Source organism: Madurella fahalii (assembly GCF_045866475.1).
Source record: "Madurella fahalii IFM 68171 DNA, scaffold_1, whole genome shotgun sequence".
NCBI lineage: Eukaryota > Fungi > Ascomycota > Sordariomycetes > Sordariales > Madurella > Madurella fahalii.
In genome coordinates, this window is record NW_027263971.1 from 5,119,676 (window position 1) to 5,141,007 (window position 21,332).

A 21,332-nucleotide genomic window follows, 5' to 3' on the forward strand; every position below is an offset into this window, starting at 1 on the left:
GTACAACCGGGAATCCGCCACAGGCCTCCGATATCCGCCCTAGAATTTCCTCTTTGACAATGTCGGCTTCCACTCGAGTGGATGCGTTTCTGGCGTCGCCTCTGGATCCTCTTTCCAAATTTTGACTGTGATCATGGTTAGCGTCCTGTACACAGAATTGGAGAGTTCTGTATACTCACTCGTCTTATCAGCCTCACCACAAATTAACCTCGAGCCTGATACATCAAAAATGGAGCTCATGATGCCCGACTCGGCATCGAGCGAGCCGGGCTGCGCGGTCGTGTCCAGCGCCTGGAAGCGGTAGCCGGACTTCCAGTCCCAGAAACTCATGGACCCGTTATCGCCGCCAGAGAAAAATACGTTCTGGTCGTTAACGGACAGAGTGTTGATGATGGCGTTGTGGCCCTCAAAGTTCTGCATGAAGGCGCCCTCGGGGCACTTCCACTGCTTGATGCTGCTTGTGCTGCCCGTCGCAAAGGTGAACTCGGTAGGGTGCGTGGCCAGGGCGCGCACGCCTTTCTTGTGGTGCGTCAGCACCCCCATCGTCTTGCCCGCTGCCAGGTCCCACATGCGCACTGTCGAGTCCAGGCTGCCCGTGATGACCTGCGGGTCGGCCTCCTGGCAGACGAGGTCGGCGACGGTGCCCGTGTGGCCCGACAGGACGTGGACGTTGCTCCGCGTCCGCATGTCCCACACGCGCGCCACGCCGTCGCGGCCGCCCGTGACGAGGACGTCGAGGGTCGGGTGGAGCTTGAGCGTGTACACGCCCGATAGGTGGCCGTGGTAGTGGCGGATCTGCAATTCGTTCCCCTGTCAGCATCACGTCGGTTCCCCAGAACATCAGGCTACTACTCACCACTTTGTTCGTCTCCAAATCCCAGCATTTGACCATCTTATCCTCGCCGCACGAGAACATGTAAGGATGTCTCGGCGACACGGCCAGCCCCCGTACCGTCGAGATGTGGCCCGTCAACGTCAGCCGCAACTGGCCCGATGCCAAATCCCAGATCTTGATAGTCCTGTCCCCCGCACCCGACGCAAACCACTTGTTGCCCGGCTCCACAGCCAGCGCCCGCACCCAGCCCAGATGCCCGCTGATGACGCGCTGCAGCTTCCACGGCGGGTGCCAGTCTGGCCGTGGCTGCGCTAGTAGGCTGTCGGGCCGGCGGGTGAGACTAAGGTTCTGTGGTTCGTTGCGTTGGCCGGGCTTTGCGCCTGGTGCAGCAGCCCCGTTCGGTCTTCGCGAGAGCACAAGGGCGTTCGAGCTGCTGCTGCCAGTCTTGCCCGCCGGTATGCCCTCTATCAGTTTGCGCGCGTGCTCTTCTGACTGCGACGGTGCTTCCTCGGCGGCCTTGGGCTTCTTCTTGCGCGGACCCGCCGGGGGGAGCTTCTTGGCGATGACATCGGGGAGGGTTTGTACGTCGCTATACTCGGCGTGTAGGCGGAGCGAGAGGGCAGTTTTGGTGATGTCGGGGTCCTCGGACGCCAGGCCCGGGTCGAGTTTTATGCGCTTTCTGCTGGACGGGTCCGAGGATGTGCTAGCGTAGATGGATTTGGTTTTGCGCGCGTTGTCGCGGATCATGGCCGCGAGCCGCGAGACGTCGGCACCATTGGCAACTTCTGCCGCCATGGTTAGTTGTGTGGGATGGCTGTAGTTGCCGCTAGAATTTGGACGGGAATCGGTGGTCGAGTGAGCGTTCGTCATGAAGATTGATGGCGTGGCTCTCTTAGTCGCGTTTGGATGATGGAGGATGGTGATGGATCCGCTGTCCTGCATCTGCTGCCATCTGCTCCCAAAATTTCTGGCCCCACTGCAGGCTGTGGCTGAAGCTCGAGCCTCGCGCCTCACTGGTTGAGGACCCGCACAGTGTGTAGTTCCTAGCGTCCGCGGGATGGGTTGCCTGACCCTGGCTCCTAGCTCGGTTCCGGAAAGCATCACTTACATACAAGCCGCAAAAGCTCATCAGCAGTTAGGTACAGTACCAAGGAGGGTTAGGCCCGCTCGAAATCTTTCAACTGCTTACATTCGCTCCCGTATTACAAGACAACCCAGGTATCCCTCCTTTTCACAACCGACACGGCGGCTATCATGGAGGACCAATCCAAATTTGCGATCCACGCCGCAGCCCGGGAGGGGAAGGGTGAGTGGCTGCTCAAGCCCGAGTTGACTCGAGGTACGGACACAGAGAGCACTGACCGGACCGTCGCCGTTTGCCAGTTGACGTCGTCGAGTCACTTCTGAGTGTTCGTCTCATCTCCATTGCCATGTTGATGTCCGAGATCCTGACAAGGATCTAGGCGAACCCGAAGCTCGCCCAATTGAAGGATGACGACGGCCGGCTGCCTATCCACTGGGCGGTATCATACAACCATCCCGAGGTTGTTAGTTTGTTGATCAGCCAAAAGGGGTTTGATCCAGATGCCGAAGTAAGCCAGCCCTTTAGGGCTATTTCGCCTGGCTGGTGGCTAACCCCCGGGTCTAGGACGACAGCGGCTGGACGCCGCTCATGATTGCCGCCAACGTCAAGGATTCGGACAAGGTCATAGACATTCTCCTCGCCCGCGGCGCGGACGTCAACCAGACAAGTACGTTCACTACCCCACTGTACCGTCCTTCCCCAACTCACTAAATCATCTACCCGCCCTAGATAACAACGGCCAGGTAAGCCACCATTCTCCTCCCCGCTTTACCCCTGAACCACCTAACATAACCCTCCCCCCCTTATCCCTCGTACAGACAGCCCTACACTTCCTCGCCTCCAAAGCCAACCTCGACGTAGCCCGCAAGCTGCTAGAGTCGCACACGCCGCCGGCCTCGACCCGCACGCGGGACAAGCGCGGCCTATACCCGCTCCACCGGGCGGCCGCCGTCGGCTCGGTGCCCATGATCAACCTGCTCCTCAAGCACCGGAGCCCGCTCAACGCGACCGACAGCGCCGGACAGACGCCGCTGCACCACGCCGTCGCCGAGGGCCATGGTAAGTTATCTCTCCGAACCCAACCCCCCCCGGGCCCCCACTGGGGAACCTGATGAAGGGAGAGAGGGAGGGATCGGGAAGGCTGACAAATACACTCTGTTTTCCTTCTCTTTTAGGTGACGCGGCGATTGCGTTGTTAAAGGCCGGGGCCGAGACCGACAAGAAGGATGTGGATGGATTTTTGGCATTGGATTTGGCGCCGGGGAGTGATGTATGTTTTGCCCTTTTCTTTTTGCTTTCTGCCTTTTTGTTGCCCGTTCGGCGGCTCGGTTTTAGCTATGACTGACAAGGCGGCAGGTCCGTAAATACATCGAGCGAAAGGCCGAGGAGGAGGGGATTGAGCTCTAGGCTGGGTCGGTTGAGTCCCGCAGAGTGGACGCCGGCTAAGGGGTAATATCTAGCACGGGTGACCAAAATAGAGATCTCAGGGCTTGCAAATCCATCAAAATCTTATCATGGTATCTTGACCTCCCAACCATCAATGCTAACGTCGTCACTTCGCTACAAAAGTTTGCCGCCCCACTCCGGTCACTTGATCGTCCTCTCCACCAAATCCCTATACATGGCCTTGACATCTTCCACGTCCGCCTTCAGCTCCTCGACCAGCTCGCTCTTCTCCCCCAGCAGTTCCAGCGTGGTCTCGTACCGCTCCCTCACCTCGGCCACTTCGGCCTCCAGCACGCCCAACTGCTTGACCGCGGCCTTGCTACCCTCGACCTCTCTCATGAGCGCCACGATCTCGGCCCGCGCCTCGTCCCGCTGCTTGGATATCCTCGCCAGCTCCTCTCTCGCCGCCACCTTCTCGCTCTCGAGCCTGCGGATCGCCGCGCTCATGCGCTCGACGAGCTGCACCGACGGCCCCGCTGCCACCGTCGACACCGACACCATGTCCTGCAGCAGCCCGCCTTGCGACGAATACTGCTGCGGGGGGGTCGACATGGCCTCGCCGCCCTCGAAGGCATCCTCGCCCCGCTGCACCTCCCTGTCCAGCGGATGCGACGGTGGCGCCTCCGAGGCCGGGCTGAAGACGGAGACCGGGGGGCTAAAGACGCTGCTACCTCCTCCCCCCGGTTGGGAGGGTAAGGATGGCCGGACCGGGGGCTGGGCTGACGGGCGCCGGCTGAAGGGGAAGGCGCCCGCCAGGCCTGCTAACCCGCCTCCACCTCCGCCTCCGCCTCCGCCTCCGCCTCCGCCTCCGCCACCGCCGGCGTCGCTGTTGCTTGATGGCGCAGATACCTTTCGCACCTTGCCCGTGAGGCTCTGGATGCCGAGGAAGTCGGTGCTGAACGTCCGCTGCGGGGCTATGAGTTGCGGTGATGCCGGCCGGCTTTCGGTCTTGAGGAAGGAGCCCCCTGGGAGATCTTCCAGCCAGGATCGGGGCCGCTCTACGGGTTGCCGTAGAGACTGTCTCTCTTCCTTTTCTGCATCCCAAGCCTGCTTCTGCTTGTCAAAATCGGCCCTTACTGCGGCGAGGGCGGTTTCGGCCTCTTCCGCCCGTTTTTTGAGCGAGTCGAGTTGGCTCTGGTACGATTTAACGTCCTCCTGGATGTTGGGAATCTTGGTCTTCGTCTCTTCCAGCTCTTCTTCGTGGCGCTTGGCACGGGCGGCCTAGAAAGGGTCAGCGGTTTTCTATCAACCAGATTGGGGGATCCGCGCATTACTTACCGCCTCCCGCGCCTTCTTCCGCATTTCCGACTCCCTCTGCAGCGCCTCGTCTCTCTCCTTCTCGAGTCCCGTGATCCTCGCCAGCAACGTCGCTTCTATCCCCTGCCAGTTCTCGCTCGCTATTGAGTACTGCGTCTGCAGCGTCTCCACCTGCCGCAGCAGCTTGGCCTGCGAGTCGCCCGCGACGCCAGACGACGCCTCTTCGGCTCGCATACGCATGGCTTCGAGCTTACCCTCCATCACTTGCACCTCGGCCTTGAGCTCCAACTCGAGCGCTCGAGCGCGCTCGCTGGCCCGCTCAGCCTTCTCACGCAGGTCTGCGGCTTGCGCTTTGGCGCGGTCGGCAACCAAGTTCTTCTCCACTTTGAGTGCAGCTACTTCCTCCTCCAAGTCTGCAATCCGCCGTTTGTCCTGCTCCCTCGCCTTCTCATTTACCTTGGCTGTCATCGCATCTGCTTGCTCGGTAACTTTCTGCAGCTGGCCTCGGAGCTCTGCGATGATGCCGTCTTTGGACCTGACCTCGGGCCGCAGCGTGTTTAACTCTCTTTGGGTTTGGTCAAGGCGCTTCTGTAGGTCCTCATGTGTCTTTTCGAGCTCCTCGGCTCGGCGGGCACGGGCTCGTAAGGTCTCGAGTTCCTTATCTGACCTGTCCTTTGCTGTCTGCAGCGCGTTCAGCGCCTTCTCATCCTCGGCGGCCTTTGCCCGCAGCTTCTTCAGTATGGCGCGGTGCTTTTGCTCTGTGCTGGCCAGGTTCTTGCCCTCCTCCATCAACTGCGCAATCTGCTGATCCTTCTCGGCTAGTTTCTTCTCGACGCTCCCCGCCGGCGCGGCCAAGGCGGCCTTCCTTGCTGAGTCAGTGGCCTCCCGGGCAAGAAACTGGAGCTTGGCCTCGAGCGCATCGATGCGCTCCACATAGCCGTGGATCTCCTCCTGATGCTGGAGCTGAGTTTCCTGGAGCGCCTTGTCGACCTGTACTGTCCGTCCTTCATTGTTGGTGCTGTCCAAGGTAGGCTGCGAGTCTGCTTCTCTAGCAGATGTCGGAATTGCCATGATTGGCATACTCTTAGGGGGTGAAGTTACAGAAGCCTGTAAATCTGCTGAATTTCTTGCGCCATTTACCTCCTCTGCCGGTTTTTGAACTCCTCTTTCGCCATTAGTTGGGCCACCTTGTGCGTTCAAGTCTAACGAGCCGCTGTCTTGAGATTGCCGTACAACATCCTGCGAGCCGCGCGGAGAGGGTGTCTCTCTCGCAGATTCCTTCACAGTCGGGCTCGCACGATCTATGCTATCGATAGAGTTGCGGCTGGGCGCATCGATGCTCTGACGTGGACTGCCCTGCGCGGACGTGGAAGATCGAGCGGCTGAGTCGACCTTCTGACCAGCCGATTTGGCAGCCAAGGCTCGCGCGAGCCTCTCTTGGAGCCGATCATTGGTACGGGTGGTTGAGGCCGCTCTCGATGGGCCTGCAAGAAGTTGGAGTCGTCAGTAACACGACGGGCGTCGAGCTCGGGGCGGTCGCACAAAGACATACCAGGACTCTGCTTGGCCGGCGACGCGGGGGCCGTTGGTTTGGTCTCCTTCTGTTGCGCGGTGCTGTCGTCACTGTCGGCGAGGATGGTGTCCAGGCGGGCCTCTACGCCGGCCACGGCCTGGGACAGGAACGAGCCCCACCGAGTCGGGGCAGCCATTACTTATGGATGGAGCGGAATGCGTGGCGGGTTCCCGATATGATCTAGCCATTAAAGATGGAGGACAGAGTGAGTAAGTGCGCCGGTCGTTATGTCTGGCGCATCGCAGAGAAGACGGATCGAGACCGTGGCCGTTGAGGCGTGGGTAGGATCGCTGGCTCAACCTTCTGTAGGTTTTTTTAGTATTCTCTTTTTAGGCCGATAGGCACCCGAGAGTGACGGGTACCCCGCGGCGCATGTCGCCAAACGCCAGAGCGTCAAATTGATCGAATTGGCGGACCGAATCGGGCTCGTCAGCTTCTCAGCGTCCGATCTCGAACATGCCCTAGCATTGCGCACTTCGTCCCTTGGCGTCGGTGGTCCAAGCCTCGTAACAGAGTTCGTCAGTGTCAGGCAACCGATGTCAGCAGCATCCTGCCCCCCTGTCGCCAGGCAATTGCGCATCTGATTCGGTACAGAGCTTGCGGGTGGGGCCGATCCTTGGGCTGCGGGCATGCACGGGCCACTTGAGGCCACAGCAGCCTGGGAACGAAGTACTGTGCAGGTTACAATCCCGCTGCTGATTTTCGGCATTATAGGTAATGAATCCTAGCCGTTGTGGTTGCCGAACACCGAGAAAACCACTCGCCAGGCAAAACCGTTGATAGGGCAGTAAGTTCAAGTTTGGATGCCTTTCTTTACGTATTGGTAATATAAGCATACCTATGCGTACAAGCGGCACCGAGTTTAACTCGTCACGGGCATGTTTCGCTGATAGATTGATTCAGGTAGAAAACCCCGAGGATCCGACTGAGATCCAAGGGTGCATTTCCCCAGAGTTGTCTCTTTTTGTGCTGTGTCCTGGTCAATTCAAACTAGAATTTACTCTATCTTCTCTTTCCCCATAGGAATCTGGCGGAATTGTGCTCCTTTCGGATACGTTAGTGTGCGGCTCCAGCCGTTTCCGGCGCATCCGCTGCTGTCGCACTCTACCCCCCTGGTTGTTGACCGGGTTGCTGGCACGCTCATCAGTCTGAACCCAAATTCCCGCCTTTTCCTCGTATCACTGCATATCCCGCCCAGCAAAAAGGCAGATCGGAAAGGGCATTGCAGCTTCGCCTCTCTCAGTCAGACACGCCACTGATCTTGGTCAACGTCTCAGTTGTCCGACGCGGGAAATACTGTGGCACACAAGCAACGGACGCGCAAACGCACGCAAGAAAAAAAAAAAAAAAAAAAAAAAAAATCAAACGGAAGGAAGCTGACGGAGCAAGTCCGCCGTTCGGGCGTCTCAGCCCGAAACCGTTCGCACGGAGCCGGAACCCGGATTCCTGTAACCAACCACCTCAGTCCGATTGAAGCTCCGTGCTTGGCGGGCCACTTTCATCCGCAGCCATTTCACCGTCCCCGAAACACGGAAGTTGCAGACAAACATGTCATTAATATCGGCGTTCCAGATTCCCTATCGGGAATCTCGCGATGGGTTCTGGGGCGAGCAGACGTCGACGCTGAATTGGTGTGAAGAGGTAATAGAAATCGTCCCCGTGTTGGTTGTATTTGTTTGTTTGTGCTGCGTTACGTCCGGATGGCCAATGCTCACAGCGACACACTCTCTAGGATTACAACATCACCTTTTACTGCGCCGAAGCAGTCAACACGCTGACGAACTTCATCTTCTTGTGGCTTGGCGTCAAGGGCCTGCGCAATGTTTTCGAGTATTCGCACTCGCCCGTCTTTATCCTGGCCTATCTGGGGTACATAGTCGTTGGCCTTGGCTCCACGGCCTTCCACACTACGCTCAAGTGTGAGTTCAACACGCCTACCTACTATTGTGCTTTCTTGTTCTCGGGTCATCTCACGCCCACATGTCGCAGATGAGATGCAGCTCGCCGACGAGCTGCCTATGATATACACCGTCTGCATCATGGCCTTTGCCACGTTCTCGTACAGGAAGCCCATGAAGCTGCAGCTGCTGATTGCAGCAGGAATCATTGGGCTGGCTGTCTTCATCACGGTTCGTGCTATCTTGGGTAAGTTGGCGGAAGATTGACTGAGCCCGTTGCGACAGGTTTACTATCTTTACGCGAAAAACCCCGTCTTCCATCAGGTAGCATACGGGTTACTGACGGGGGCAACCATCTTCCGCGGCTTCTACGTCATGGAGCGGGAGTTGAGGCCTAAGTTAAAAAAGAGAAACCCCGCCGAATGTGACCGTTACATGCGGCAGATGTGGGTGCTGGCCATGACTGGTCCGTATCACCCGAGAGCCTTGGTGTTTTACGGCAAGTGGCACTAACACGAGAAGTTGTGGGCAAGGCATCCTCATGTTCTCGGCCGGGTTTTTTATATGGAACATGGACAACATCTTCTGCCACCGTCTCACCATCACCAAGAAACAGATGTTGCTGCCGTGGTCCGTGATACTGGAGGGACACGGTTGGTGGCATATCTTGACCGGTCTAGGTCAGCCTCTTTTTCTTCTTCTCACTCATCTATGCTGATGGCACTAACATAGCACACAGGCGGTATGTAATTTCTTCGGTGGCCAGTGTGTCCCCGTTGCGCTGACTGTCTCCACATCACTAGCATACCACTTGATTCTGTGGAGGGTGTGGTTAAATCGCTGCCTTGATGGCAGCGAGAAGGAGTTCATGTTGGACTGGGTGCCTTTGCGGTCCGTCCCACAGGTTATCCGCAGGCGTGGCGCCTCTGCCAACGGCACAAGGCAGAAGATCCAGTAAGCCGGTTTCGTCCCCCTTTCGGGAGGCTTCGTCAGGCGATCAAGACTTGTTGTACACAATTTACACTTTAGTAAGTGCATGGGATAAGGTCCAAAATGGAGGTAACATCACAGTGGCACCGTTGCGGACAGAGTTTGTGCTGTGCAACACAAGGCAGGGCATGTAAGAGAGGATGGGCGTCGACCTAAGCTCCGTGTTCAGAGCCGCAGCTCAGTGGGTAGTATTGGGCTGCATCGGCCATTTAGTCATCAACTGTCAAGAAAGGATATTGTCATGTCGGACATTTGTATTCTCCTCTTGGAGCCTGAATCCTTTTTTGTTCGCCATGTGCGCCGTATTGTTCCCAGCACTGTATGTACGCCCCCTACATTACCAAATTTCCACAACCCGCACGGGACGGACCCTCGTGATAATCACATCACACACATCAAGTGGCAAGCATAACTCTTTGCGTCCTTTGGCATTCGCGCGGCTCCCCACCCAAGTCATTGCACCGACGTTTTAGTCACCTCATCCCAGCGGTGCACCTAATCAAATCGGCCAAAATGTCGATATCGAACGAGGCTCTGCAAAAGGCGAGTGCGACAGCCTATCCGGTCTTTCATAGTCAGGCATCAATGCTTGAGCAATATCCATAGCAGATGCAGTGTATGCTAACACTTTACATATGTCAATAGCTGGTGAGAGAGATTGAGTCGCAGGCCATTGCTGCACAGCAGCAGATTAGTCTGGTCCGCACACAGCTCGGGAGCAAGCAGCGGGAGATGCGGCTGGCCCAGCTGACGCGTAGTGAGATCTCATCCTTGCCCCCCGGTACCGCCGTCTACGAGGGGGTTGGGAAAATGTAAGTTGGATTGTACCCCTACCTATGCATCTTCTGTGCCTACCTAGCAGCGGGTTAATAACACCCTTGGCAGGTTCGTCGCCCTGCCCGTCTCAGCGCTCCAGGACAAGTTGGGTTCGCAGATCAAGGAAATAGAGACGGAAGTCGACGCCATGGGAAAGCGGTTGCACTACCTCGAGACGACGGCAAAGAACAGCCAGGAACATATCGAGAAGATGCTCAAAGGTGGCGGTCAATGATCTGGATGAAGGGCAGATCCCGCAGATATCAACCGACAGCAGTCTCTTGGTGAACCCAGGGAAGGCTGGAAACGGGATGGAACTGACGGGGGTGTCTCCGGCGTAGCCACGTCAACAATGCTTTGGTCAGCCTCTCGGGTACCTACACGCGCGAAGCGGACAAGGAAAATGGCATTTTGCTGGATTGAGCATGTTTTTTGAGTCTGGTTCTTTCCGCAGGGAAGGCGGCGAGCCCCGTTGAGAAAATACAGGCCATGTCGGGCCCGACAGTGTGAGTGCATACGGTGCAGGTTTATCGAAGTATGTTTGGCAGTGGGGCCGCTGTTGAAAATCCGGCAGCACATGAGGGGCGGGATCTAGGCAGAACGGTTGTCGGTCGTGGAGGGGCAGTTGCCCCAACTTTCAGCGTCTCGTCTGCCGCCGAAGCCAAGACAGAGTTTCAGACTTGTCGTTTCTGTAGGTTCTCAGCTAATCAGGCGGCCGCAGCAAATGACTACCAGACACCGCGCTTGCTCCCCCGCGGCTGCGGTAACCTGATACAAATCGCAGCAGGTGGAGGAGCCATGTGCGACGCGGTAAGTACATGCCCAAGGCCGAGGACAATATTTCTACCCAACACCCTTTCAGCGATCAGCAAAGCGACATCCCCGAGTGGTCACTGGCTCCCTGCGTGCCGAGCCAAGAACCTTTGGCCAAGCCCGCTCACCTAGCCCTACGCCCTGTTAATGGCGTCTCCCACAGACTAAGGACCAGGGTGAGGCTCGCGATCTGGCAGGCCTTGAAGCCCATATGTGCGGTTGCGAGGGCGTAAATGTAACCTGGGGACTACCTGGCGCGGCGAGTGTCGCTTCTTGCGCAACATGGCACAAGGCTCTCTCGTTCACCCTCCAACCCGGGAGCCCCTCCGCTGCTGGTCCACAGTAAGCAGCCGAAGATGGAGAACAGGAGAGCGGCTGGTCCTATCCTCAGCTCCTAGCTAGCGTCTTCATGCTTTCCTGGCTTGTCATGCCGCTGAACGCGCAGGTCCCCCCACCCGCGCCAACCAAGAGCGGCCACCGTGGGAAAAACTTCCTGTCCCTCCCCCCGCTCCAATGAACCAACAAGGACACAATACCCGAGCCCAGAGTAGCTTGGCCGAGCGGTGCCACACAGAGGCTGCCATCATGCGCTGGCTCCCGGTACCTCTCATCCCAGCAGCTCACGGAGGGTTCCGCACTGTGCAGGCCCAAGATATGTATCTGCAGCAGCTAATGCAGTCCTGATTCCTGAGACCCCCCTCGTGTCCGGGTCGATCTGACCGCCGCGGCGCAGAATAAATGGTGGATCGCACCCCGCTCTGTTGGTGGCTTACATCCTCCTGACCCCCCCTTCTCCGTGCCGCGCAAGACCAGATTCCTTCGCTCTCAACATCTCGGGCTTTTTTCTTCCCTTTCTAAAAAATACCCTGTTCGTGAGGGGAACAAACGGGATCGCTCAGTCGGCCCCAGGCATAGTCTCCCAAAGACACAATTTCTCTGAGCCAGGGTCCCAGCTCAATCGCCCCCAACTTTTGGAGAAGGATATCGGTGCTTTCGACCTAACCCAGCCAGGACAGTGGATAGCGTGGGCTTGACCTTTCCGTCTCACCCGCCTCTTCAAGATGTCTAGCTACAGCGACGATGAGTCCATCAACATTGCTCTGCGGCGGAACCACGACCGGTCTCCGTTGCGCCGGGGTCCCCCGCCCCCGCCCCCGCCAGCTCCGGGCCCGCATTTCATCCAAACTGTCGTTAGGGACGTGCGCGATCACCGGCCCACAGGCTACTACCACCAGCCCGGTGGCCACCTCGGGCCGGAGCGGACAATCGTCACGGCCCGGTCCCGATCGCGGGAGAGACGGTCCCCACCAGTCGGGCCGCCGCCCGGGGGGCCGCCCCCCCAAGTAGTCATCAGCCAGTCACTGGCCGCGGCGAGGCGAGACCGCGACTCCGACTATTCGTCGGACGACTCGTCGTACGTCTCCTCGCGCCACCGCCGCCACCGCAGACCGCACCGGTCGCACAGCCGCGTACGCAGCCGGTCGTCGAGCACGCACAGCTTCATCTCCGACGCCAGGGACAAGTGGGAGCTGCAACGAGCCAACGAGCAGCTTGCCGCCCTGCAGATCGCTAACCAAGAGAGGGACCGCCAGCGCCAGGCAGAGAGGCTCCACAGCGAAGCGCTGGAGCTGGCGCGCCTCCGGACCGACCTCGAGCGGCGCGAGCGGGAGGAGACGCAGCGTGTCGCCGACGACAGGTACCGCGACAGATTTGAGCTGGAGCACCTCAAGCGCGAGTTGGCCCACATCAAGCAGCGCGAGGAGGAGCTCAAGGAGGAGCAGGAGCGCAAGAAGAGGGAAAACCTGATCAAGGCGAGCGAGGAGCTGCAGCGCAGGAAGCGCGAGGAGGAGGAGGAAGAGCGGGAGAAGCAGAGCAAGCTCGAAGCCGAGCACAAGGCTGCTCTGGCCCGGCTGGAGAGGCTCGATGCCGAGCATAAGAAGAAGGCCGAGGCGGAGCGTCTTCAGCGCGAGTTCGAGCTGAAGAAGCTCGAGGAGGAGAAGCGGGAAGCGGAGGAGCGCATGCGCAAGGCCAAGGAGGAGGACCGCATCAAGCGCGAGATCGAGCTCAAGAAGCTCGAGGAGGAGAAGCGGGCGGCCGAGGAACGCATGCGCAAGGCCAAGGAGGAGGAGGAGGTGATTGCCCGGTATAAGGCCAGGGAGGCCGAGCGCATCGAGAGGGAGAAAGCAGAGAAGGAGCAGAAGGAGAAGGAGATCCAGCGCCTGTTGCAGGAGCGGCTGATCGAGTCGGGCCTCGACGAGAAGGAGATCCAGGCCATCCTCAAGAAGGAGAAGATCAAGAGGGAACAGGAAGCAGAAAAGGAGAAGCAGGTGGCCCGTCCTGTCTACATGCGCATGGCGCTCCGCCACCTCGAACCCGCGTCACTTGACTACTATAGGATTGAGTGGGAGTACGATACGGTGAGTGCAACCATGCTTCCTTTTTTCTTCTTCTTCTTTTTTTTTTTTTTTTTTTCCCTCCTTTCTATAACATCACCGCGGCCGCTAACCTCAAGTTCCGCCAATAGACACCGGGCTATGTCCTGATCAAGCGTATGCTTACCGAGCACGAGCAGGAAATGCTGTGGGAGCACACGCGCAGGATCCGCGTCGTCGAGCGGCACCCGGATGAGAAGGTGGTGCTCAAGATCAAAGACCACCACAGGCACCGCAGCGAGGACAATTTCGAGTTTGTCCGCAAGAAGAAGAGCCGCAGCCGCAGCAAGTCGCCCGGTCTATTGATGTATCTGGCCGGTGGTCGGCCGGCATGATTGCGGCCGCTTTAAACCCCCGCCGGGCTGCGAGCCGGTACACGGCCGCTTCAAATTCTCAAGGCTATTGCGTGGACAACCACCGTCATGTTCTTCTGCCCATGACAACAAGCCAGAAGAAGGCGGTTGATCTGGGAGGAAATGGAATCGGGAAGGCAAGATACACCATGATCACGATGTGACGAGAAGCATGAGCCAGGATTTCTTTTTGTTCGGATTGTTTGTTTTACTTTCCGGTGCGAGTCGAGATATCTTGATATCTATTTGTTCCTTTTTACGTTTTATACTCCCAACTCCATTTCTCGCCCACTCAGCCAAGTCGTGACGAGCCAAGCCTTCTTTCCATATTCGTCTGGCTTAGTCTGGCTCGCCGTTCTTCCGTTTCAGGCGCCGTATATATGTACAAGTCCCGTTTTAAGTAGGGAATTCTATGGTAGGATAGGGTAGGGTAGGGTAGGGTAGGGTAGCGAATCGACCGATGATGGTACAGTATCATACATTCCAACAATAAAAAAAACCATTCCAAAACCCACCCATTGCATTGCGTTGCATCGTGTCACGTCGTCATTGAAGACCCTTCCTCTGCTGCGCTGTAGCACTCCATGTCGTCTCTGCCCGCCGAATCAACTCCTCATACACGGTCCACGCCAGCGCCGAGCTCAGCGCCTTCCGACTCATCCTTAGCGCCAGCCCATCTAGCAGCGCCCGGAACCCTTCCTCCCCGACCATCCTCCGCGCCGCGTGCACCATGTTCCGGTACTGCCCGGGCTGCAGCTGGATGCGGGTCTTGACGGCGTCGAAGGGGTTCGAGATGACGCTGCACACGACGCCCGAGAACACGCCGCTGGCAAAGTTGATGCCCGCCGCCCGCGGCAGCGCCATCCCTCCCGGCGCCGCCGGCGCCGCCGTCTCCCCGGCCGTCTGGTGGCGGTACGACGCGAGCGCGCCGCTCAGCCGCTTCTTGCTCTGCTCGTAGAACAGCACGTACAGGCCGGCGTAGGGCGCGTCCCGGATCGCCGTCGCCCCGTACCCCGCGAAGAAGCCGCGGACGCCCTCGGCGCGCGCGATGTCGCGCGCGGCCGACGCGAGCGAGCCGTAGTTGTAAAAGGTGCTCTCGTAGCGGACCTTGAGCACGGTCAAGGGCATGAGGATCAGCCCGGCCAGGGAGCGGGCGACGGCGCCGGCGAGGAGGTTGCCCGTGTTGGAGAGCTTGGGGAGGGAGGAAGAGGAAGGGGAGGATGACTTTGTCGCGGACGACGGAGACGGGAGGGCGAGAGACGGAAGGTGCGTCGCTGCGCTCTGGCGGATGGCGTTGAGTGAGGTGAAGTAGATGGCGGAGCCGAAGCCGGTGCGCAGGGCGGAGGGCACCGCGCCGCGCCAAAGGGCGGGGAGGAGGCGCGGCGCGGCGCGGATGTCGGCGATGGCGGCTGTTAGCGAGTGGGCGCCGGATTGTTGGACGCGCGTCTTAAGGAGGTCGATGGGCTGGAGGAGGACGGCCGACATCACGCCCGAGCCGAGGCCGGCGCCGAAGTGGAAGGCTGGTTTTGGTCAGAGAGGGGTCAGTTCGGCCAGATATGCGGCGGGTAATGCAGGTTGGACGTACTTGACTTCGAAAGCGCCGTACGGGAGCCATCGGACATTGCGGCGCTGGGGGGTTGTTTTGTTCCCCTTAAGCTGGTGACCCTCGGCGGAATAGTGAAGCGGCGAACGCGGAGAAGGCAAAAAAAGGTCTCGCCTAGAGATTGGTGCGTGTCAATTGCGGACCAGCCATGGTAGAAGGAAAATGCTTATATCAACGAGCCCATTTTTAGTGAAAATCAGCTAAGTTTTGCTAGATGGTCCCCCGTAGCTTGGGGCGTGGTCGGGGAAAATAACGGTCATGCGAACGGTGCCGGCCTATGACGGCATGGCGATTTTTCTGCTCTTTGGGCCCACCAGTCGGGAGCCCGGAGCCGCCGGCTCGACCCGAGCGGATGGGCCAGGGTTGCCCATAGGACCAGCCACAAACGAGGAAGAACCCGATGAGAGCGGACGAACACTCCCGGGCTTATTGCAAATGTTGATATTGATTGAGTCACAACCTTGCGAATGACCATCATTGGTTAAGCCCATTCAGTGACGAATCCACAGCTCGGTGTAAGACACAGACACAAATGCCCGAATCTCAGCTCCCTTTCTTCTGCTCCCCCACAATTGACTCTAGCCGTCCAGCCAGAGCCCGGTGTCGCTTGACAACGTCAACCCATTCCTCTTCTGCCTCGTCTCCCACGTCTAATGTAGCAAGGAATAACCCAAAGTCACCTCCGAGCCGCCCTAGACTCCCCGCGCAATACAATACTTGGGTGAGAAGACTGTCCCTCGCCGCCTGGTCTTTCACCGTAGGCAGATATATCCGCAGTGTCTCGAGCAACATATCCACTAGATAGAGCGGAAACGTCGCTAGCGCCGAAGGCACTGGCTCGAGGGGGTCACTGCTCTGCGGCGCCGGCCCATCGCTTGCCGCCGCCGTCACGGCGGGGAAGATGCTTCTAAACATGGACACTATGGCGAAGCTCTGTTCGCGGAAGATTTCAATGTAGCGCTTCAGGTACCGCTCCGTCTGCTGTCCTCCAGACCAGGTATTGCCCCTACCGATGGCCTTTTGTCGCGCCTTCTCCTGGTCGGCCAGCTCCCGCAGCGGCTCGAGCGCCTCGAGCATCGTCATGAGAGTGGCGAGGCGGCACACGAGGAAGAGGGCACCCAGCACCCGCTCCTGGGAGTCGTGTCCCGTTCCGGTTCTGGGAGTGGCGGCTGCCGCTGTCGGTACTGCCTCGAGGTCCGGAAGGACACGCCGCAGCCAACTGATGGTTCGCAGCGAGGCGGCGAGCTTCAGACCTGGCGCTTTCAGTGACAAGATGAGGTTCGCCGCCATGGCGCGCATGGCCTCGTCGGCTTGGGCGGATATTGATGCTACAAGGGGCGACTTGGGGTAGATAGAGTGTAGTCGACGGATGTGGCCGTTCAGATCCAGCGCCGACGAGTAGTTGACGGGTGCAGTTGAGATGGCCGACGACAGCAGCGTCGGTAGCTCCAACACATCGACCAGCCGCTCAACATTGCGTGAGAGCAGTAGTGCCTTTTTGCGCCGGGCAAGTACCTCGCTGTCGCTGCTCTTGTTGTACGTCGTGGAGAAACGCACTGCTTCGCTGTCGAGTTTAGGGATCGAATTACGCAGCTCGGCGGTGCTTGCTGCGAGGGCCGGCAGCGTGGTGCGTAGTGTTGCATGGTGCGATGCCGATTCGATGATCTGCTTGTGGGATTTCTTGGAAAGGCCTTGCAAGGAAAGCAGCAGCCCGTGAGACGATTGTGAGAGTGCCTGCGGTTCGGCCGATGCAAGTGACGAGAGCGGTTGTGATGCCAAGGTCGTGAGGTACTCTAGCAAGCTTGAATCTGGCGCCTGCCGAGACGACGACTGCCCTGACGGCGATAACAGATCATAAAGCAAATCTGCCATGTCTGCCGGTATCCCTAGACACAGCTCGCAAAGGTGTCGGGTGCCGGCCAGTCCCTGTCATCAAGCGACGGCGACGGCGACTCCTTGAAAGGCCAGATGTTGCTTCCAGCACAACCCGAGCATTCCGGGTCTAGCACCGTGTTGTGAATCGATATTATATTCTTTTCAGTTACGTTAATTCGGCTGGTGTTCTGAATCCTTGGGTGGTTCTCGTTATGAGGTCTCACAGGTCGGCGTCGATTGTTGAATGCCCCGGGCTGGTGCAAGGTAAATTACCACGGACGCTGACATGCACAGCTGCTTAACTGCATAACTACCTTATCTATTTAGCACTAACTAAAATGAATGTTTCAGACAGTGCGAAGTGTTAGTGCGTTATCACCGCAACACCTCAATTCCGGTACGAGCTTGGCAGATCGTATCGCAGTATCGGCAAGCCGTTGACACTGCTGTCGTTGGCGGACTCGGATACGATGGGCCACCAGTTCGTTATCGCCGTCGCCCTGTGGCACCGTCAATGATAGACTATGATTTTATTACTCCTTTTTACATCCGTTCCGTTTTTGTTATTCGCACGCTAACTCCTGATGGGTCACGTCTCGTTGTTCCATATGGAAACCACATGGCCGCACAATCAGCGCTACAAACTGGGAGGGACATCTCCACAAGCCCTTCCACCAATTCTTCTCCTTGGTGTTTTGGGTACCCTTCTGAACCCCAAGTCTCACACGCTCCTTACCTTTACGTCACAATCGCTAACATTATGGGCGCGAAGAACGCCCTGCGCGGGCGCTGCGCACGCAAAGTTACCTAACAGGCTACTGTATAGCACCCAGCCGGGTAAAAGAGACCCGATATGCGAGCTCTCGAACGCTTATCAGATCCAGTGGTCATGACAGCGGTTCATCGAATAATGGCTGCTTCATACTTGTAAGCACACGAGTACCTACGAGACGGCCATCCTGGTGGTGGTTATCTGGATCTACCTTACCTAACGGTGCATTATGTATTGGTAACAGGTGCTCTGCTAACCTCTCGCTGAAGAGTTTTTGATGAAGAGACTACACACACCCAGTAGCACGATGAAGTAGATAAATACCCGACATCCCCCTGTTGAGAATTGTGATCCCGGGGATATTTTGACGGGAGATTGCAGTGGCAAATATGACGCTCGTCGAGCAGTACAACACTCTCCTCGCTTCCGTCATCCTCCAACTTCCAACTGTTTGTTGAACCAGTTGTGTGTGGACCGTTCTTGATCAAGGTAGAATCGCTATGGGCTGCTCCGCTCGACGTGGGCCAGACAAGCTTGTCGTCCCGGCAAGCCTCCATAAACCGTGCGAGAAGGAATGGTACCCATGTTGAGGATGCCGGTATGGGCTGTCGAGTGTGAGTCAAGAAACACAATGACGAACAGGTTTAGATGCTTGAGGTTGCCTTAGTTGTAGCGCAAGAAGACGAACGCCACAAGCCCAGCACGTGCCAATGTCGAGAACGACGCCCAGGGAAGGCTCTAAACCGGCCTCGGTGCTAGCAGTGGGACATGGTATGGATATAGGCGGAAGAGTTCCCAGAGGGGGCAATGGAAACGTCTGTTGCTTTCCTTCCATCTAACCAGTCGTGGCCTATTGTGCATCTAAGTTTGCAGGCAGTCGATGATCTGCGCCGCCGTAGTAAATGTCCGTTTCATACGGCGGCCATTAACCCAAGTTGTGCCAGAAACCCCAATTTCCACAATTACCACGATCCCTGCAGATTGCCGTGATCACGGGCCCGGCATCTCCACCCTTACCTCTTGTGGCCACATGGAAGCTGGACCGAAGGTTCGAAAGAAGGTAACGTAGCCCGGGAATTGCGAAGCTGGTTAAAAAAAGTAAAATCCCGCTGCACGGTTCCTCCATGAGGTGGCCGCCACTTAATAAAGGAATATCTCGTTTTGTGCTAGCAGTTCCAGATCGCATCCTTCTTTCAGCTCACATCAGTCTGATCCTCGCTGCCTGACGCCGAGGATTCCGAGACGCCTTAGTCGCTACCCACCTCGACCGCGCCTGTTGCCTGCCCCGCCACAAGCTGACAGTTCCTAGGCTAGGCGCCCACCCGCTAGCAGCCGACAACTTGGCTCGTACTGTACCTGCGTTTTGCGCCCCTCCTGATCGAATCGAGTGTTTGGTGGTCGCGCTGCAAACCCGGTCAGCGTCCCCTATTTTTTTTTTTTTTTTCTTGTTGACCCGACTTTTTTTTATGAGCCCGTCGCAAGGTCCCCGCGCCGCACCCTGGCCATGACAGCACGTCGGCGCCCGGCGCTGCACAAACAGCAGCAGACGCCTCCAAACACCAAAGACAAGGCCTCTGCCATGTCGGCACCGTCGCCTCGCGTTATCAATGCTGCGCCGTCGCTTGAGAAGGCCGAAATGTACGGCATCGACGACAACCGGCCCGTCTTTAGTCGCGCCATGGCGCTGGCCGGTCGCATGTTCATCGAGACAATTCCGCAATGGCTGGCCGTTGGCGCCATGCTGTCGCTGATTTTCGGCGGCTGCTGTTCCAATGTGTTTGCGCTCGAGTCAATCATCAAGGTCGAGCCTGCTAGCGGTATGTTCTGGCTCGTTGCGGGAGCGGGAGGCGGGAGGCCCCTATGTGCTGCGGGAATCAGAAAATTGAAGCGATAGCGGGCTGACAGGGCATGCTACCAACAGGAACGCTCCTGACGTTTGTTCAGTTCCTCTTCGTCGCCATCATCGGACTGCCGTCGCAATTCGATCCGAAGCGCCCACCCTTCTTCCTCAAGCCGAACCGGGTCCCGATCCGCCGATGGCTCGTCAACATTGTGTTGTTTTTCAGTATCAATGTGCTCAACAACCACGCATTCAGCTATGACATTTCGGTGCCGGTGCACATCATCCTGCGCTCCGGCGGCAGTATCACGACCATGCTCGCCGGTAGCCTATACGGCAAGAAATACTCGCGGATCCAGGTCGTCGCAGTGCTGCTGCTCACCGTGGGTGTGATCACTGCCGCCTGGTCCGACGCGCAAACCAAGGTATTTCATGCCGCGATCGCAATCTCTTGCGAATGTAAAGCTGACAAGGTACAAAATCAGGGGTCAACGTCAGAGAAGTCAGTCGGAAACACCAGTTTCGGGACGGGCCTAGCCATTCTTTTTATTGCCCAGGTCCTGTCGGCAATCATGGGCCTTTACACTGAAGAAACATACCGCATCTACGGGCCGCAGTGGAAGGAAAACCTCTTCTACTCGCACCTCCTATCGTTGCCTCTGTTTCTGCCCTTCCTGCCATCCCTGACGAGGCAGTTCATGAAGCTCGCCAACAGCGCCCCGCTTTCGCTTCCCGTTCCCTCTCCCGACGTCTACCCTAGCCTACCGCCCGGTCTTCAGCGAGTTCTAGAAACGATACATATCCCAAGCCAGCTCTTCTATCTCACACTCAACGTGCTGACTCAGTACGCTTGCATCCGGGGCGTAAACCTTCTGGCGGCGGCGTCGTCAGCTCTGACGGTGACGATTGTTCTCAACATCCGCAAACTGGTCAGCCTACTGTTGAGCATATGGCTGTTTGGGAACCGGCTCGCGTTTGGGACGCTGGTAGGCGCCGTAATAGTGTTTTTCGCTGGAGGGCTTTATTCGTTGGATGGGAAACGAAAGCCACCGGCCAGGAGAGGGGCTGGGGCCAAGTCTTGATGTATATACATGCATATATGTATGCCGCAGAGTTCAAGTTAGATGCCGTAAACCAGAAGCTGAACGGCTTCGGCTAGATCCTGCCAAGTTTATGATCTGTCGATGTCGGGCCGGTTCGCCCTAGAGAGAAGGGCCCGATAGGCGCGAACTGCCGCTCTGCCACCCTTAGCGGGGTCCAAGGCTGGAGGTTGGCCTTGAATCCAGGGGTCTCCTGGATGCGGCTAGGGCCGGTATGCAAGCTCTTAAAGCCGCTGACACATCGCACATCCTAGCGGGGCTTGGCGGCCCAGTAACGGGGAGCTCCGAATTCCGGGACAATGAGCAGAAGGAATGCTACGGTTATCTGAGCTTGAAAAAAGTATTACTCACTCAGTCAGTGACAGGGAACCAACTACAAAAGCACAAAAGGATCCTAAACTCGTCGATGTGGCGGCTTTGACGCGTTATATTGTTGTGGCAATAAACAGCGCGACTGGCTTGGAGTAGCGGCAAGCAGCAGCGAATCCCGAACACTTTTGTTGCGAGTTCAAATTATTACAAAGTTTGGGGGTGACTGTCACTGATCATGACTGGTAAGTGTTTTAAGAGTTCAATTCGATATTCTCAACCAGTGAGAAGACAAGCTTCCCACACACCCATCTGCAACCCAAGCGTCAACCCAAG

The 21,332-nt window shown here is 57.7% G+C and overlaps 9 protein-coding genes across 9 annotated transcripts; 5 read left to right on the plus strand and 4 right to left on the minus strand.

Moving 5' to 3' along the window:
- Nucleotides 1–39: 39 nt before the first annotated feature.
- PRP46 (pre-mRNA-splicing factor prp46) lies at nucleotides 40–1,630 on the minus strand (the record flags this gene model as incomplete). The annotated part of the gene is made up of 3 exons (XM_071056994.1): nucleotides 40–125; nucleotides 180–795; nucleotides 857–1,630. The coding sequence occupies 3 exons, from the start codon at nucleotides 1,628–1,630 to the stop codon at nucleotides 40–42; spliced, it is 1,476 nt and encodes a 491-aa protein (XP_070913095.1).
- Nucleotides 1,631–2,089: 459 nt separating this feature from the next.
- On the plus strand, nucleotides 2,090–3,326 carry NAS6_1 (putative ankyrin-repeat protein; the record flags this gene model as incomplete). Its single annotated transcript, XM_071056995.1, has 8 exons — nucleotides 2,090–2,141; nucleotides 2,219–2,244; nucleotides 2,299–2,427; nucleotides 2,484–2,586; nucleotides 2,649–2,662; nucleotides 2,738–2,978; nucleotides 3,095–3,189; nucleotides 3,276–3,326. The coding sequence occupies 8 exons, from the start codon at nucleotides 2,090–2,092 to the stop codon at nucleotides 3,324–3,326; spliced, it is 711 nt and encodes a 236-aa protein (XP_070913096.1).
- Nucleotides 3,327–3,506: 180 nt separating this feature from the next.
- Nucleotides 3,507–6,331, minus strand: MFIFM68171_01574 (TATA element modulatory factor 1 TATA binding domain-containing protein; the record flags this gene model as incomplete). The annotated part of the gene is made up of 3 exons (XM_071056996.1): nucleotides 3,507–4,586; nucleotides 4,644–6,106; nucleotides 6,175–6,331. 3 exons carry the CDS (start codon nucleotides 6,329–6,331, stop codon nucleotides 3,507–3,509), a joined length of 2,700 nt encoding a protein of 899 aa, XP_070913097.1.
- Nucleotides 6,332–7,743: 1,412 nt separating this feature from the next.
- On the plus strand, nucleotides 7,744–9,051 carry YDC1_1 (alkaline ceramidase ydc1; the record flags this gene model as incomplete). The annotated part of the gene is made up of 6 exons (XM_071056997.1): nucleotides 7,744–7,836; nucleotides 7,928–8,114; nucleotides 8,185–8,324; nucleotides 8,379–8,559; nucleotides 8,627–8,773; nucleotides 8,897–9,051. The coding sequence occupies 6 exons, from the start codon at nucleotides 7,744–7,746 to the stop codon at nucleotides 9,049–9,051; spliced, it is 903 nt and encodes a 300-aa protein (XP_070913098.1).
- A 545-nt stretch (nucleotides 9,052–9,596) lies between these two features.
- On the plus strand, nucleotides 9,597–10,134 carry YDC1_2 (alkaline ceramidase ydc1; the record flags this gene model as incomplete). Its single annotated transcript, XM_071056998.1, has 3 exons — nucleotides 9,597–9,647; nucleotides 9,729–9,895; nucleotides 9,969–10,134. The coding sequence occupies 3 exons, from the start codon at nucleotides 9,597–9,599 to the stop codon at nucleotides 10,132–10,134; spliced, it is 384 nt and encodes a 127-aa protein (XP_070913099.1).
- A 1,639-nt stretch (nucleotides 10,135–11,773) lies between these two features.
- On the plus strand, nucleotides 11,774–13,479 carry MFIFM68171_01577 (Reticulocyte-binding protein 2 a; the record flags this gene model as incomplete). The annotated part of the gene is made up of 2 exons (XM_071056999.1): nucleotides 11,774–13,129; nucleotides 13,237–13,479. 2 exons carry the CDS (start codon nucleotides 11,774–11,776, stop codon nucleotides 13,477–13,479), a joined length of 1,599 nt encoding a protein of 532 aa, XP_070913100.1.
- A 564-nt stretch (nucleotides 13,480–14,043) lies between these two features.
- Nucleotides 14,044–15,119, minus strand: MFIFM68171_01578 (Mitochondrial glycine transporter; the record flags this gene model as incomplete). The annotated part of the gene is made up of 2 exons (XM_071057000.1): nucleotides 14,044–15,017; nucleotides 15,083–15,119. 2 exons carry the CDS (start codon nucleotides 15,117–15,119, stop codon nucleotides 14,044–14,046), a joined length of 1,011 nt encoding a protein of 336 aa, XP_070913101.1.
- Nucleotides 15,120–15,643: 524 nt separating this feature from the next.
- Nucleotides 15,644–16,972, minus strand: MFIFM68171_01579 (Conserved oligomeric Golgi complex subunit 8; the record flags this gene model as incomplete). The annotated part of the gene is made up of 1 exon (XM_071057001.1): nucleotides 15,644–16,972. One exon carries the CDS (start codon nucleotides 16,970–16,972, stop codon nucleotides 15,644–15,646), a length of 1,329 nt encoding a protein of 442 aa, XP_070913102.1.
- A 2,279-nt stretch (nucleotides 16,973–19,251) lies between these two features.
- YEA4 (golgi uridine diphosphate-N-acetylglucosamine transporter) lies at nucleotides 19,252–20,669 on the plus strand (the record flags this gene model as incomplete). The annotated part of the gene is made up of 3 exons (XM_071057002.1): nucleotides 19,252–19,564; nucleotides 19,669–20,012; nucleotides 20,073–20,669. The coding sequence occupies 3 exons, from the start codon at nucleotides 19,252–19,254 to the stop codon at nucleotides 20,667–20,669; spliced, it is 1,254 nt and encodes a 417-aa protein (XP_070913103.1).
- Nucleotides 20,670–21,332: the final 663 nt, after the last annotated feature.